At 32.2% G+C, this 17959-nt stretch overlaps 1 protein-coding gene across 1 annotated transcript in view; it reads right to left on the bottom strand.

The window, feature by feature from the left end:
* Nucleotides 1-12569: 12569 nt before the first annotated feature.
* LOC106132708 (G-protein coupled receptor dmsr-1) overlaps nt 12570-17959 on the bottom strand; it is a 32229-nt gene continuing 26839 nt past the window's right edge. The window contains exons 6-7 of the mRNA XM_013332215.2: nt 16299-16870; nt 12570-15535 (exon numbers count right to left, since the gene is read on the bottom strand). Of these exons, the coding sequence (XP_013187669.1) occupies nt 15514-15535; nt 16299-16870 (594 nt within the window). The 3' untranslated portion in view covers nt 12570-15513. The remainder of the gene's footprint in view (nt 15536-16298; nt 16871-17959) is intronic.

Raw genomic sequence — 17959 nt, 5'->3', positions numbered from 1 at the left:
GCACAGATTTCATGGCCGTGTCGCCTTTCCATAGAAACTCCATAAATCTTGCGAAGACTAAGTAGATGGCAATAAAGTTGCGTCACGCTGCTGGGTGCCAGGATCTTATCAGATGCTTTGGTGTCATTGACCTGTTAGATAACATCCATGGTTGCTAACTCACAAAATTGACTTCGCGAAAAGTAAGAGTAAAATATAAAAGTAACATAAATTTTATTTTTTTGGGAGTACACAGATTACAAATACTGAACGTGAACTCGAATATTAATGAATTAAAAAAATACTCGTAGTTTTGGGTGGCTATTGAACAAAATGAAAATTCTAAAATTAAATAACAACGTTCTTGACCCGTCGTTAAATGAAAATAAAATATTGCACATTTCTACGAGCACTGCCATGGTACATGGTGTTATTTTCTCTATTGTTTAAATTGTCAGAACTGAAGAATAAACATAAACTTTCCAGACACGAATATACATAATGAATTTAAAAAAAATAGTATAGTATTTAAAATAAATAAAATTTAATTCATAAAAATACCAAATTAGGAAGGTACTAACAGACACACACAAACTCTTATCACACCTATCTACAAACAGGTACTTAGGTTGTGTTTATCAAAAGTCCAGTAAACCAAAATCATTGACGTCACTGTTCATTGTCGTACATACAAAGTGACGTCATTATTCCGTCCTTCTGAAGGTCGATCGTCAAGTCATGGAATCCTGAGGGCTACTTAATTAGGAGCAACACGATAAGGTCTCCAGAAAAAGTTTTGCGTGCCCCGGTGTTATTTGCCGAGCTGTTGACCCCAAGGACACTTGATGGACATAGATAAGCTGATACGACGTCATTTTGCTGCCTTCTACTTTACCGTTAAAACCCTTCGTATTTTGGCCACCCATCACTTTTGCAATTTCTCTCTTTTCCAGAATAATATAAATTTGTAATTATGTTAGGACTTATAAAATATAAAATACTGTGGCGCTTTATAATGTAGATATAGTAGGTATATATTTTTTTGATTGATAATTTGAATTTTGTACAAAGTCGTACGTTGGAATTAAAATTGTTTGAATTCGGCTTAAGGAGACATTCGTAAATTGTATATTTGGATACATTTTCAGTGGAAATCAAATCTAGAAACAAGAAGATTTATTCTTGGACGAAGGGACATTCACGAATGATGATATTTTAAATATGTCAAATCCGAAACTATGGGTGAGAAACTAAACTTAATCTCGTGTGGTGTAATAAAAAATATGGACGATATACTGAAATTACTGTGTTGAATCCGGAACTCCACGAACGAAGACACGGAAAAGAAACTTAACTAAATCTAGTGTTATAAATATGTATTGACAGCGAGCAGGCAATGTGACACCATCAATCTCTGGGCGGCAGTGGCTGGCTTACGTTGGCAACACAACGCATCACTTTCCATGATGGATAGCGAGACAGACAGCTCCGAATATTGTGAGGTAAAGATTGATTTACACTTGCACTAAAATATTGATAAAGTTTAATATGAGCATTGTGTTATATGAATATATCAGCTTGAACAAATCAAAAGTTTGTAAAACTACACTTATTTTTTAGTTTTTATTTTATTGTGTCGAATAGCTCTAAGACTTATTTTTCATTTCAATTGGAAATATGATAGTATGAAAAGTTGAAGTAAAAAAGTAGATAGAAGTAGGTAATTACACTCACGTTATACTTGAAGTATTATCAAGTAGACCTTCCCAGAAGATTAAGGTTCTTAGAGAGGCTGCGTGGGCATGCAGGTCCAAAATTTCAGAATAATTAATTATCTGTAATAATTTAAAGGATATCGTTATCTATTGCTTTTCAAAGGTCATAGGTCACCTTTGAAACGGGTAAATCTGGGCAGCGTTTTTCATTAGTTTGTTTAGATATTTATTTAATGAACCGGTATAGAGTCATCGTTCGAATCTCATTTTTTCTTCTAATAAGCCATCCAGTTGAATGTGTCCTTTTGATCCTGTGACTATTAGATCTCTTACGTAAGGAATAAATACTTGCTATTTGTTTTACTCCAAACCCATATGCTAAAAGCTGACCTAGATGAATGTGTCTATTCCTATGGTCCTCTTTTACGACGTGCATGAGTGGCCCGTCCCATGTAATATAAATATACATATGTATAGAAGTGTGTTGTCTTATTTCTTAAGTGTAAAAATAAATAAAAATACTTGCTGTAATGTTGCTGTATTAGGTATAAAAATGTGTTAGGGATGTGGGTGCATGTTAAGTATAAAATAGTTAGATTTTTATAGAAAATGTGCTTTGTAGTATTTATATGTTACCTTGGTATTTTCTAACTGGATTTATATCCAACAGAATTTCCGGAATAACAGACATTTTATTTGAATACCAAAAGTCTATTGCCTATTGTATAAGGGAATAAAGTTACGCGGAACTACTAATGAAATCGATATTCTAGGAAGTAATATGAAAATATCATCGACATGTCGAGTGGGTAATATTACTGTTTTATTTGAAGCTTGTGAACCTATCGTCTGTTATAGAATACGAATAATTCACTAGATAGTACCCTTGGCTCCGCCTGCGCAATTGATCTCCCGTCCCTGTAGATACATATCGTGATATTCTATTCCACCTCTATCCTTTTGCACCTCCCAATTAACTTATGCCCACCAAACTTAAACTTCCTACTCCTTATAGTTTTCGTCGTAGATTATCTGTTAGTCATTTCATAAAAAGCTTTAATTAAATCCATAATGTAAAGTTTACATTGACTTTCATTTATTTATTACTAGTTACCCGCAGCTACGATCCAATGGGAATTTCGGGATAAAAATACCCTACAGTTATTTCAGGTGCTCTACCCGTGTGCCAAATTTAATAAAAATCCGTACATTTGATTTTGCTTGAAAGATACAGAGATTCACATCCTTTAAACTTTCGCATTGATAATATTAGGAGGATAGGATTACTTGTGATTTTTCTTTGTTTTTTTGATGTAATAAAGATCGCAAAGCTAGTCGCCGTTTTGCCATGTATGTAAATCTAACCCAACTATATTTTCATTAGCGAGTGTCAGCTACACTGTTGTTAATTAAGAGCGGTCACACCGCTCTCTTTATATGAATTTATATTTTTTATCTTAAAAAATAATATCAAACTTTTATACTATTAAAAATCTTAGAACAAGAAATATGCACAAATCGTGGCATGTGCAAACAATAAATCTATGCCTACACTCACACCGGAAAAAATATGATGATGTCTGTAATAACAAGTAGTGAATTAATTTCAATTAAATTATCTATTTCGTACAATTTTCCGAAAAGGTCAGAAGTGGTATTCCGTCAATCCGCCAATGTGTGACCTTTCTTTTCATCATTCATATTTATTATTGAGTATCGTGGTGAGTCCAGTCTATATTATAAAGGGTTGAATGCTCTTACAAGAAAATTATTCTGGTCGAAATCAAAGGTCAAATACTTTTGTCATTCAATCGGACATGACGAGTAATATTGAAGTGAAAATTTCGACAGTTCATTGTGAATGGAAATATACTGAAATTAACGCGATAACAAAATACAATCAAAAAACCTTCAACCTAAGTCATTATTGGAATAAGATTCCAAAACAGAATTTTATTCGGATTCAAATTCCCTCTTTGAAAATAATGTGAGATTCCATTGCGTATCCGAAGCAAAGATTATGATGATATGATATGCTATTAGAAAAGTGCGTGAACAGAAAAAAAGACTGGAAAAATTAAGACGTCACTTCTTTATTTCTCTTTTCAGATAGGGTACTGAAAAAATAAATAAAGAAATGACGTCGAACTTAACATGATACCCTGTTTCTTCCGCGCTAAATTTTGTTCTTATTTATTTCTTTTTTTATTTACACTATGTTTATTGTGTATTTTCTTTACGTGAGACAAATAAATGAACAAATACTTAAGTTATGTTTTAGTTCGGCAAAACAATAATTGTGTTAAATGTGAAATATTAATTAAAATGAACAAAGATTTCGAAAACGTACTAGATAAAATTTATTTAGAAATCATCATTAGTTTAAAATTTTTCATATATTGTCTGTCTATACAAAACTTACAAAAAAATAAATTACGAAACCAGGAAGATTTTTAAGTTGACTGGTAGAAATTACAATTGAGATAATTCCGCCATTGTAAATATTCTTTAAAATCTAATGAATGTTTCGTAATTTGTTATAAATTTTTATGTGCATTTTTATGTGCAAAATAGAGGTTACAAACAAAGAACTCCTGCTCACATCAATTAATCTAGTAAATTATAATTAACAGCTCTCCAAGATGATATGCTCCGGGGAGTAATTCCTACTTTCTGCGAAGATTCCTAAATGAGTTCATCCAATAAACACAATTACCTATATATTTGATGTATGAGAAATAGGACGGTACCATTCAAGGTTCGTTATGTCTTATTTGATAATAATAATCTCGGCAATACATGAATAGATTTTGTTGGAGTAACTCAGTAATATAAAGGAAGCTTCATGATAAATGGTAGGTATTGTATTACGTGAAATATGAGAACCTGATTTGATGAAGTATCTGGCACAAAAGTGCTTTTATGTTGAAAACTATTATAATACCTTACTGAATCCATTGTCTACTACTGTAATCTGTTCTGGTTGCTGTGGCAAGCAGGTTATTTTTTTTATCAAAATTGACATTTTGCTTTAGGGATAATTAATTAAGTGCAAAGGATTACGTAGTAAGTAGGTATACTACGTTCAATACGTCATCAGTACGACGCGACTATAGTGTACTTTTCTATGTCATAAGAATACATACAAACATATAATCACATCTATATCCCTTGCGGGGTAGACAGAGCCAGCAGACTTGAAAATAATGAAAGGCCACGTTCAGATTTCAATAGTGCCGTGTGGTTCCCGGCACCAATACAAAAAACAATAGGACCACTCCATCTCTTTCCCATGGATGTCGTAAAAGGCGACTAAGGGATAAGCTTGTAAACATGGGATTCTTTTTTTCTCAACTCTATTATTAAGCCACACAGCTCAACGCGGTCAATCAGTCTGTATGTCATGTATTTAAGTTCCTGTCCAGTTGAGCACCTGGATCGAACGTCAAGCAATTTATCTTAGTTTATGTATGTTTATTTATTATAAGTTTATACATATATATTTAGTGGATAGGTTATGTCTATATATGTATTTCTGTTAGTATATTATTATATTGTTGCTAAAAACACAGTGACTTGCCGCTTTTTACTGAATTATCTAGTTCCTTTATTGTTTTGCCGGTTGACTGGAAGAGATCCCTTTATGGGATAAGTCCGCCATTGCTAGTGATTTGTTTATTTTATAACTTTGTACTATTTTCTTGTTACTGTGTAAATTTCTATGCAATAAAGATATTACAAACAAACAAACAAACAAACAGTCTTGTTAATACTGTTGGCTCTGTCTACCCTACAAGGGATATAGACGTGACTATATGTATATGTAATAGTGACAGGTTGCTAGCCCATAGCCTACAAGAAGAGTCCCAAGTTTAGAAACCTATTTCTTAGTCACCTTTAACAACATTCATGGGAAGGATATTGAGTGGTTTTATTCTAAACAGCCACTCCGTCTTAAATCATTTCAAATTTGTGCTCTCTCCTCGCCACTTTCAGTGGACCACATAGAAAAGAAAAGTATACCACTTATACTTCTATAATCTACATTACGAGTACGGTTATTATTAACGAGTACTTTTCGATAGGATTTGTACGCAAAAAAAGTAAACATGCACGTCGTCTGTAAAGATCTTCAAGCTATACGGACAACGTTGCAAAGTATGATATCGACATGAACTTGATTGGAATATTTGAAAGCAATTTTACTTGTCTCGATTTCAATTTGCGAAACAAACATGTCCTCGGTCGCTAACCTCCAAGGAAAGCTTGTTGCTGTGCGGAATTTTAAATATCCCCATTAGGGTTTTATGCTTGGCATCTGACAGAGAAAGTGCTAAGTTATTTTGAGTGCTTAACTTCACGAAATAACTTACATTTATTTACAGTTTCGGTTTAGATATGTTTATGTTTATTTACCTTTAATAACATTTTTTTTAACTTTTTTGTACAACTGTAAGTTTCTTTGTCCGGTTTCTTTTAATTATTTATACATATGTGTGTGGCCAGTTCCAAATAGAAAGACACCCGCGTAAAACGCAAAATTCAGGTAATGCCCATTCTCTTGGGAATTTCGTTGTCCGTCAGTCACTCTGTAACGAAAGAGAATTAAAAATGTAGCTAGTGGTTTTCTAGGCATATTAATTTATTATTTGTACTGTTATATGCCTATCAATTATAAAAAAAATAGATATACGAGATTAACAATTTAATGTCAATCGACTGAAGTAATTTCCGATTAAATAACCGATTTCGATGCTTCAATAGCTATCAGAGTTGCGTAATAGAGGGATGTAAAAATATAGAAATATGAATTTATCAGTATTACAAATTGAATTTCAGGTCAACTCGTATTTGTCAGGAAATGATCAATATCTATTATGCTTAAAAATCTGTCATTTTTAGTCCGTCACTCGTAAACATCATAATAAGACGAACGACGCGAACCCCGGTTGTATAAAACATGTTTACATTACTAAAAGGTACACATCAAGTAAGACTTACCTCATATTAGTATTATTACTTCCATACTCATATTAGTAATACGAAAGGCCCATAAGCTGTAGGGATGTTTATTAGATAAAATCTTCCGGATTGACTTAGATGAAACTGTTTTATGTTTATATCTTATGTAATTTACATAATTATCAACTACTATATCGATAAATTATACATAAGAAATAACTCAAAACCAGGCCGCAAATGAAATTGTTATCGTCGCTTTAGTACAAATATTTTAAATAATTATTTAAAAACCCAATTAATATTAAAAACCAACAAAATTCTTATCTTTTCAATGGGACCCTAAATCTTAAAGTCCAATGTAACAATAACTGAAAACATTTTCCTGAAAAGGTATCACGCTTTCACTTGTAATGAAAAAGTTTGGAGGACATTATTAAGTTTGGTTTGACATGTTTTCAATAAGTTGCAAAGCCCGCTGATACAGATTGTCGACAATAAAGGTGACCTATGACCGTCTGCTTAGGTAACGGACTACTAAGGGTTTTCGAATCACGAACAAAATATTCTATGGAGAGGATTAATAATAAAAGTAACAAAAATACATTTACTAAACTACGTGAGTAATTTGCTTTGTCAGCGTAAAACGAAAAATCTCAGTTTCTTTGAAATTTCAGGAAATCTTCTCCTAGAGTGTGTCTAAAGAATTAGATTTTGTCATGTGATTCCCCCATATGACAAAACCTAAATCTTTAGACACACAGGTTTGGGCCATATATCAACACATAGGTACGTTGATATTTCAGTCAATCAATTAGTGATATCTTTCATACACTTCCTCCCTCGTCCCTTTTTTATAAATGCAAAAGTCTGTCTGTTTCGCTTTTACAGCTGAACCGCTACACCGATTAAAATGAGTATTGTTTGAATTAGTAACGTTAATATAGTTAAAAACCCGTGGTTTAACAAAGCATACGGCATTCTTGGACATTTCCGCAGGAACGGGAGATAACGGGAGTTTTCTATTTCTTTATAAATCATGTATAGACTCTGAAGGAAGGAAGCTAGATAATAAAAATGCGATTCGGATAGTGACAAGTTGGCCCATTTCGTCACCAGTTTATAAGCCTTATCAAAAGGTCGTCTATCTAAAATTTCTAACTAGACTTGTTAGGTGTTTGCCTATGTTATATATGTTTGCCCTTTACACCTTGAAATGGTCAACTTACTTAGTTTATAGTTGCGGTGGAATCGAAGGTGTTAGTACGAGTATATAAGTTATAATTACTTGTTCCTAATTACAACTTAACAATGGAATTATTTGTTGTTGTATTAAGATAGAGGTATTGAGATGTTATTTATATAAGCTTTCGTTACGCATCATAAGTGATATATTATATTTCAAATCACTACTTTGCTTACTACGTTAAATGAATTGAGACGTTAAATAAATGAATTGAGAGAACTTAGGATCTCACAAAGTGGAAAGTTACTTATAGTTTTTTTTACGTATTGCGTAATACGTAAAAAAACTATAAGTAACTTTACTAAGAAACTTCTTTTTAATTTCAATAAGTCATAATAGTAATCAATAAAAATAGACTTGATTTCATTTTGTATTCAATTGAGGTGCCCAGACAGATTTACTCGCAAAGCGGCTCACTTCTAGGGTTTCTGTCTCCATTGATCCTACATTAATTGAAATATTAATTTACTTTTGTCGAAGAATTCACAGGAAAAAATTGATAGAAAACAATATTCTTAATTTAAAAAATGTTTGCATTTTCGTTTGCAACAAATAAATCCAAAAATGTATCGCGCCATTTTGATGAAGTGTGAATAAGTTCCTTCAGAGGCGACGCCCCTGGCGAATGTCTCTTATTTAGCTCTTACTGTCTAGGTGAACTATAATCTAGGCGATTTTATACAGTTTTAAGATTTAAGAATAAAATATTTATCTGGTTCCAAAGATATTTCATTGCATCGCTTATCTTAATTTTTGTTTCTATTAGATCCGCTAAAAGCTCTTATCGCCCCTTATGATTTATCTAAAAAGCTTAAAGGCAATTTGAATAAAACGAAAATTGTGAGAACCCGAACTTTTCAACAAGACCATAAAATTAGGATGGTGATGTTGAAAAGTTTTGAGAATATGTACTCGTTCGTACCTACTTCATTAATGAATTTAAATATATTGTTACTAGATTTCGTTCATCGAGTTCGTTTATCGCTTATTCCAGTGCTGTTTATTCCAGTACTTTTTTCAGGATGAATAGTTTTTCCTTTTTTACTTTTATCATCGTATTATAGAGTAGCAAATTTTTTAAAGCTATCCAGTCATGAAATAATAATTGTTTCAAGGGTCCATTAACTAAGCGTGAATAGCAGACAAATACACTTTCATTTTATGATTTGAAATTCTTTATTGCACATTTATATGATTTATATGGGTAATTACAACCATTTTCAGACCTTAATTAGGAGTTGAACTCCATTCCATAGGCTAACAATGTGCACTTTCTTAAGATAAGCAACCGCCGGCGCCGGCAGGATTAATCTTCATGGGTCGACATTTAGATATGAAGTACACCAAAATGCTTTGGATAGCAAACACGAATTAGTCGGTAATGTATGAATGTGGTTTATCTAATTATGAGAGCGGTTTGTACAATGGTTTCTTTAATCTTACATCGGTCACCATCAAATTTTATGGCATATTTTGGATACAGTCATTTTAAATCCTTATATAATAGTTCACTTAACTTTTAGAATTTATCCTGCTTTAATAATGGGAGTACCTTGATCAAATCGGAAATGTCCTGGCGAAAGGTCAGGTCAAGAGTATTCGAAATCTGTATTAAGAGAGTTATAAATGTGGATGAGGCAAAAGAAGTATGATAATTAAGCCGGGATGATAGTGGCAAGTGAAAAGATGTTGTCTCCGCCTAGCCTTCTAGAAAAGAGTAAGGTATGTAAAAAATCGGGATTGTTTGCAACAAATAGTAGGCGATGGCGAAGGTGATAACATTCTTATCACGGCTGGCTTGGCACCCTCGTCACGGACCAATTTACATTTTCTTCAATTTAGTGTACACCGCCTGGAATTCTTTATTGATCTTTTAAAAAAACGAAAAATATGCTTAGCGATGTAGTTAATCGGAAGGTGAGAAGTGATATTTTTCGTGGTTGACTCTATTTTTTCTGATGTGTTTTATTGTCGACCCTTTCTTGTTGTTGTCATTAACAGAATATCGAATATGAACAGAATATCTGCAATGTTGATGATTATTGTATGATGACATTATTGTATATCTTTTACTCTTGTTCTGTAGTCTTCTAAGAATTAGCCATATAAACGCATCGTTAGCGTAAACACAGGCAGAGGCCTCAACATACTTCAATTTAATTAAACCTAATCTTATATAATTTCTTTGTATTGAAGTATATCAATTTGAAGTATACCTTTCTTTATTGTTACTCGACAAACAAATTAAGCATACAGGCGAATTTTATTAAAATAAACTGAAGCTGTTCGAGATTCTGGGTACGCTCGGGTGGTTCCTTGATGGTAATGCCCCTGGACGGCTGCCAGGCGCCTGTCACCTGAATCCGGAACCTTCAGCGTAAATATAATTTATGGTGGGTGTAACTAAGCGCAAATATTTGCATAGAGTTCAACGTTCTCAAAAACTTTGGATCAAGCATGAAAACATAATTCTTTTAGAATTCTGCTTGCTTGATGTATAGGAGGTGTAGGTATTTTTTAATACTTATAACATATTTGTAAGGCATGCCCAGTTCAACGTGAAATTGTCTTCGATGATGTGAGCGTGAAAATATTCTAGGTTTAAGTAAAAAGTGACAGCGTCTTGTCTTTATGCGCAAAATAATGTGAAAAAAGTTCAGGTGATATTGTTTTCAAAATATTTTTTTTAAAACTACCCTTTAGCCCGAGGCTATCGGAATATTTCCAAGAAGGTATAAGTTTAGTGAAATCACATGAAAATCGATTTCAAGTTTAGCCATCACTAACAAAAACAAACCTGTTCTCTTTATAGCGTTGGTATTGACATTAGAAATAGCCCATTCAAACTAAAGGGGCGTATCTTCAAACTGTAATAATTTGCATCGGAGCCTCGCCTCGTTCAAGCCAGGCGGCAATGCTGCGAACCAACGATAAATGCTAAATGGCGTATTTATTCCCCGAAACTTATGGAGCATGATAAAACAGTTTTATTGCCAAACCAATACTGAGAATCAACCGAGCTTCAGTAATTATAGGCGAGACTGTTTAATGACATTAATTACTCATTATTGCCATCTATTTTTAGTCCTCTTGGCTAATTATATCTCCCCAGTATTTTATGCAATAAAACGTTACCAGTTTGGTTTTCCTCAAACAACAATTGGTTTCTTCCATGCTTGTCTAGGCCCAAAGATAAAATAAGAATGTGCCGGCTGTTTGTGTTGTAGCACTAATTGCGAAGTTGGTCAAGGGTGCTTACTATGTTAAGAAAATAAATTCTAATGGAATATATTAATCAAACCCACAACATTGTTATAACATAATTTTTACATAGAGCTTACATTAAACTCGAATAAAAAAGTGTGACACATTTGTGTAAGGACAATATAAAGTGCGATGTACATTTGATTGTTTTTTTTTTAATAATCAATGCATGAAGTGTTCGGAAGTATTCTTCAAATATCTCATTACTTATCGCATTTATTTTGAAAACAATAACTTTTAATTAGAGTAAGTTAATTTTCATGGCTGAAACGTTTTCAAGGTCGCTCTGAGTCCCCAATGTTTGAAATTAGTAGAAATCAGCTTCAAAAATATCGACATTGAAATACTTAACAAATAAACCGATCAATTTAATTTGATTTTGAAAGTTAAAAAGTTTCAAGTCGGGTGTTTAAAACATTCCAACATTTCTAATCTGTTCATTCATTTGAAGAAGGTTTACAGCTGGATTAATGAATTTCGTACCCTAGTTCTACTCACATAGGGGTGCCAAATTAAATAATTTCTTAAAATAAATTTTAGTTTCACCTTTGTCCGCCTGATGGTTGCTGCTTTAAAATATTTGAAAATTTTAAAAATAAAATATAGTCCGATTTCCTCAAACCTCATTATATTTTTTGTGATATAAAAACTTGTATTTTATACTTAACCAGTTTTACACTGTAAAGAAATGTATATGGACCAGTCAATAAAATAATAGCCTATTAAAGAAAATTCAAATTTTTCTTTCTAATTTTTCCGTTTAATTTTTGTATTAGGTTTATTACAAATAATGTGTATCGGAATTCCTGATAAAATTGTACCATGTAACTATTTCTGAAGACCAGCAACTGAAGACTTGCGGGGTAGACAGAGTCATCATTGAAAAGACTGGATGGCCACGTTCACGAAGCTAGCCTATCGCCGACAAGAGAAGTCGAAGATATATGTAGAGTCTATTCTAAAGTGCCGGAAATCATACAGCACGGCTTTTAATCTTTGTTAAAATATTTAATGTCATTCAAAATATATATATTGTACAGAGGACAGTATTTAGCAATAATTCTCCATTTGCGCTTCGCTTTTGGGTTAATAAACATTGCACCAATGGTTAACCATTCTAGAAAATTAAACGCGTACTTATTATAAGTAAATATATAGATATTCAAAAGAGTCTTTTTATATTAGTCTCTTTATGCTTAACCTCCGCAATTCTTAGCTAACAGACGATAGCTCGTACCTATTTAAGAATAAGTTCCTTGTAAAAGCTAATTTAACTTTTATTTGTTTTATATCTTATTTATCTTTTCTTAGCCAGCGCGATCATTAAGGGCATCGTTAAGAAAAAGCAACTTTCAGTTACATATATAAACTTTATTTATAAAAAGATATGTACATAATATGGGTGTGCTTGGCACTTCTACTATTATTGTATTTTTAACTTCTCGCTGTTTTTTCGAAGAAAATATAGTTACACATACATGTACAAGAGAAACATCCAATACTTCGAATATAGACCTTATAAAAATTAAGGTAGGTAGAGATTTAAACACTTAAGAGCTAAGAAGCGAACAATGTAACAGTACTTACGACACTATCTTACAACATGTAATACACAGTCTGTATTTTTCATATTGAGATATATTAAATATAAATTTTAGACAGGTACACATTTACACATAAGGTGACATCCGATTAACCACTTATACGAAAAAAGCTTCTAACCTTTTGAGCAATTTTAAAAAGTAACTCATCATAATTAGGGCCTTCAAAAATTGTACAATATATTTATTTATATCTTTATTCTATATTTGTTGTATAAAATTAAAATTATAAACCGTTATTGCTAGCACAGTTTAGACTAGCATTAGCAAATATACTACACAACAATGTAAGGTTATATTTAAGAAAGACCAATTTTCTTTTTTACATGCATTGATTATTATAAAGATCCGTTGAAAATTCCGCTATACAATAGCTGATCTGCCTAGATATATTGACTACCCGCCCCGGCTTCGCATGGGTAGCATTTAGAGATATAAACCTTCCTCAGAAAATCCTCTTTCCAACATTTTAAATAGGAACAAAATCTGTCCACAACTTCCGAGATTAGCGCATACATATAGACAGAAATACCAGGAGATTTTATGCACCTAGTGATAAATAAAAAATTACATAATTAATAGTATTTAAAAAAATACTGTTTGGTGATTGGAATATGATAAAAAAATAAGACTTACTGACGCATCATAAGGTGATAATCTATAAATAACAATTATAAAACCGTTTAATAAAAAGGATACCTACTCTCTATGTAAGCTGTCAAGACATTTCAATATGTCAAGGATGAATAAAGCAAATTTTTGAAAAGGAGGTTGTATTTAGGTAAGCTACAAAAATATAAAGAAATATGTTTTGAGGCGTCCAGCGTTAAGACTATACATAATATCCACCCATCAATAATATTATTTTAATAAAATAAGAATTTTTAAAGTTTTATTACTACTATACCTTGTTTAAATAAAATTTTATTCACTTGAAATAGCTTCACAACGTATAGCACAACTAAATAACATAAGAAAGTTTATTTATTTATTTTCTGTAACTGGCAGCTTTTACATTATTTAACAATGATTAAATTACAAAAATAAACAATAACAATAGTTATCATTGAGGTTAAAAAATAAAACCAATATCATTTATTAAATTTTATCAAATTATATTAAATTTACACTGTTTTCATGTATTTAATTAAATATATGCTTGTAAAGAATGCAACTAGGTATTATATATATTCATAATTATTATTTACACACTTGGCACCTTTTACATCAGCGGAAACCATATTGAAATATGATTTAATTTATTTGGACATTACAGTTAATATATAAAGAAACTCATCTCTTTTCCGAAAGAATAGACAGAGTACATCGTTGTTCTTAGACATAACAACTGACAGGAAATTTATGATTTCCAAAAAAAAGGAAAATTTTTCAACATGAACAGTAAATTTTATCTTTAGATTATATTACAAAGACTAAAAATATAACTAAGGTTCTAAAGAAAATGTATATGATTTTAAGCGATTACAGCCCTTCTGTATATTTTTATTCTATGGCATCAACCCTTTGGAATAAATAAAGATGTCTTGGACCGAAAATATGTCATACACACGAAGGCTAGAGTAATATTATTTTTTTTCCGTCAAAAGGATCCAATAATCGAGTGACATTGCCAGTTCTGTAGTATTATTATAATTCAGAAACCTTTTCTACGCAGGAAATGATATTATTTTAAAAATAAATAGGCACATATTTATTCTAACATGAAAGATCTAGGTTGATTTGAAAATACAATGGCCGGAGATCGAATCCGGGACAAAGTAAGTAGCTACAGTCAACCGCATGTCATACACCGCAATTAACAGTGGCTGAATTTGGGTAGGTTCAAATGCAGTTGCCTGTACCTTAAAGGGAAAAGTCTGTAAACATTATTTCAAACGAGCTTATTGAAGTCTACAGTTTGTTATTGTAGTTTTTTTTAATAAGCAATGATATAAGATATTTGTTCATCATGTATTTTATACTTAATTAATAAAATAGGTACTTCCATCTTATCCTATTATTTTATTTTATACCTCCTACTCATTATTATGCTAAAATATGCTTATGCATATTGGACGTTTATTTTTATTTTATGCAACAAAATATATATTTTAACGTGGTAATTAATAAGTGGTAAAAATAGCCATTCAGGTTCATTTGCCTGAATTTGACAAGTTAGCATTGAGATCTCTAAAAGCTTAAACTAAAACCGTTTTAGATTTAGTATTTTTGGAAATAATTTAAGACTATGGAAATGGTATGTACTACTGGTAACTGTACTACTGTAATCTACTGGTGGATGAGACATCACAACTGATGGTTGTAACACTTTCTCATATTGCATTTCAATTCTGAGATTTATTTTACAGTTTAACGACTACGAAAAACTGCGAGTGTTGTATGATTCGTTTTAAAGTACACATTACTGTTTAGTAAGTTAAGTTCAAACGTACTTAACAGTAATGTGTACTTTTATATGTTTACAAGCATACAGTTAATTTCTAGTCCATTTTTACCGTATAGTATATATGAAAATCAAACGTTTTAGTGTTCAGATTTCTGTGATTAAACCCATGTAATTTGCAAACTTTTATGACAGGGATATTAAATAACAAATTTTTATTTTCATAATATGAGTACAACATATTTTTATTATTATCTAGATAAAGTTGCATATTATTAATTTGATATTTAATATTTACAGGAACTGCTGCAGCACACTTGCGCGTTTCTCTTGTACCATCCTTCCTCACGGAACTGATGTCTTGGCTCTGTAAACAAAGTAAAAAAAATATTTAAATTTGACTGAAAGAATACAAAGTTTGGTATATAGAATATGTCAGTATATTCAAAGAAGTCTTTTCCCCCTAGCATTACTCTCAGTTGCGTTATATAGAAAAAGTAATTTCACATATAGAATATATGAATAATTTTACAAAATAGGATACAAGGTTTAATGAAGACAATGCAATGTATAATTAAATCTCGCTTCTTTAGCACAAGTATGGAAGGACGACGGACCAAAACACAAACATCTGGAGGAGATCCGGTTTTTGCCTGTGACCGTGATCCTGAAGGGTAAGTCAGTTTATGCGAAGCGATCTTCGTCCGACTTCCGCAAACCATGCAGGAGAACTTAACTATTTAGAAGGAACCTAACTATCTAAAAAATCTAGAAGGAGATTTCGTTTTATCATTTCTATCTACCTCAGCTAATAGGTTTAAGCTTGGGTGACGCATAGGCGGGATCCGTGCTATCCATTCTAATATCATGAATGAGTCTGTCTGTCTATCTCGCTGCTAAATTATTGGGCCGTATTTGGTGACTTTTAAAAGGTCAATAAACTTTGTTTTTTTCTGTACAGTTAGAATCAGTTACAATCCAATATATCATTTCAAGCTAGTAAACCAACAATTTTTTTTTTCAATTCTATATTAATCTTAACACAGACTAAATATTTTGAAACTGACAAACAGATTGATGTAACCCGCGCAAATTGAACTAGAAATAAATGTTGTTTACATTATACTTACGTGTTCTGTCCATCGGAATGTGAAGCTGTTGGCGGAGGCCACTTGTGCAGATGTGATCTCCACACCATCTGGCCGAAAGTCATTCTAAACTGTCGGGACATCGAACAGTACAGCACGAAGTTAATAGCTCCGTTGAGAAGAGCGAGTGCGTCCATCAACTCTCCGAACAAATCGTAACATCTCTTAAAGAAACATCTTCCTAATAATCCACTCATCAACCCCAATATACCTTGGGGCAGCTCCGTAGCGAGGAACAGAAGAAGAACGGCTACCAACATCTTTGTCGTCCTATTAGTTCTTCTATCCGCTTTGCATTGCCTTTTCACTGTCTTATTATTAGTTGGACACGCGTTGTACACGCGCACTTTCTTTTGGTGCTGATTCGCGCTGTACACCTCTCTTATCAACCATAGACTTATAATTGTCAAGATGCAACATGGTAGGAGCTTGATGCCAACTGCGTGCACCCAAAAATTGATTTGGTATAACTGGCCTTCAGGATCCGAGTCGACGTAGTACAATATCATCGGCCCCGTCGGTTCAAGCACCACGGTCGTGTGAATGTCGAAGACCTATAAAAAAATTTTTCAACGTTGTCAAAATTAATCAAGGGAAAGGCTTATAAACGTGGGATTTTTCTTTTAGCTAATGGGCTAGAAATTTTTCCTTTTGCTTTGTTTACCCCGTTTAGGATACCTCGTAAGTGATTATACTCATTAAAATTTCATCAAAAGCGAAACAGACAAATTTATACTTTGCATTATTAACATTAATAAAAAATTAGTATTAACACACTGTAAAAAGTAAAGTAAAAAGTAAAGTAAAAAGAAAAGTGTGTCCAACTTTTCTTTTTACTTCACTTTTTACAGTGTGTTAATACATAGTTGTGTCAGTCACCTTTCCATTTATATATACAGAAGATTATATATTCAAATTATGAAATACCCTTGAGAGGACTTTTCTTTGGATTATATAAAACTAGCTTGAGGACAGAGAGTATGTTTTTGTATCTTTTAAATTTATCTGAAAGACAGAATAATAAGAGTAAAATAATATTCATTTTTATGATAAACTTAATCGTAACTTAACGTTTAGTTTACGAAGTATTTTCGTACATCTATATATGCAATGTAAAAACGAAAATTTTTAAAAGATCTTCTTTAAGGGCCAAATACTATTTTATGGAATTGAATTTCTTATTGTTACCTTAATTGATTTTGAATGTTGACTTTATAGCGTCTCAAATCGTGTTCACGTAACAAAATAATTTAAATTGCCATTTGCCTTTCTGTATCTAAAGGTCTCGAAATTTGTCTAAAAAAAAAACAGTTTAAGAGCGTTAACGCTTTTAACAAAAGTCACTTCTAACCCTACAGATCAAAAATATAAGTGTTAGAGAAATCACCCTCTCTCCACCGCTATGCTTCGGCTCCTGTCCACTTTTCGATATTTCAAAAGTAACACAAAGGTAGTCCTACTATTGGTAAGTTTATTGGGAAGAAAATTCTTAGTAGTTCTACTCGTTAGGACTGCTAGTATGGGTGGATTTGTTCCACACCTTATCTTTAGGTATTACGAGTACCCACTGCAAAAAGACAGAAAGACACATGCTTTTAAAGTGTTGTATGTATCAATAGCTTTTGTAGATATAGTTAAGTATG

The sequence above is a fragment of the Amyelois transitella genome, chromosome 19 (assembly GCF_032362555.1).
Source record: "Amyelois transitella isolate CPQ chromosome 19, ilAmyTran1.1, whole genome shotgun sequence".
NCBI classification, from domain to species: Eukaryota; Metazoa; Arthropoda; class Insecta; order Lepidoptera; family Pyralidae; genus Amyelois; species Amyelois transitella.
Note: the sequence above shows the minus strand (reverse complement) of the source record. Positions and strands in the feature narration are given on the sequence as shown.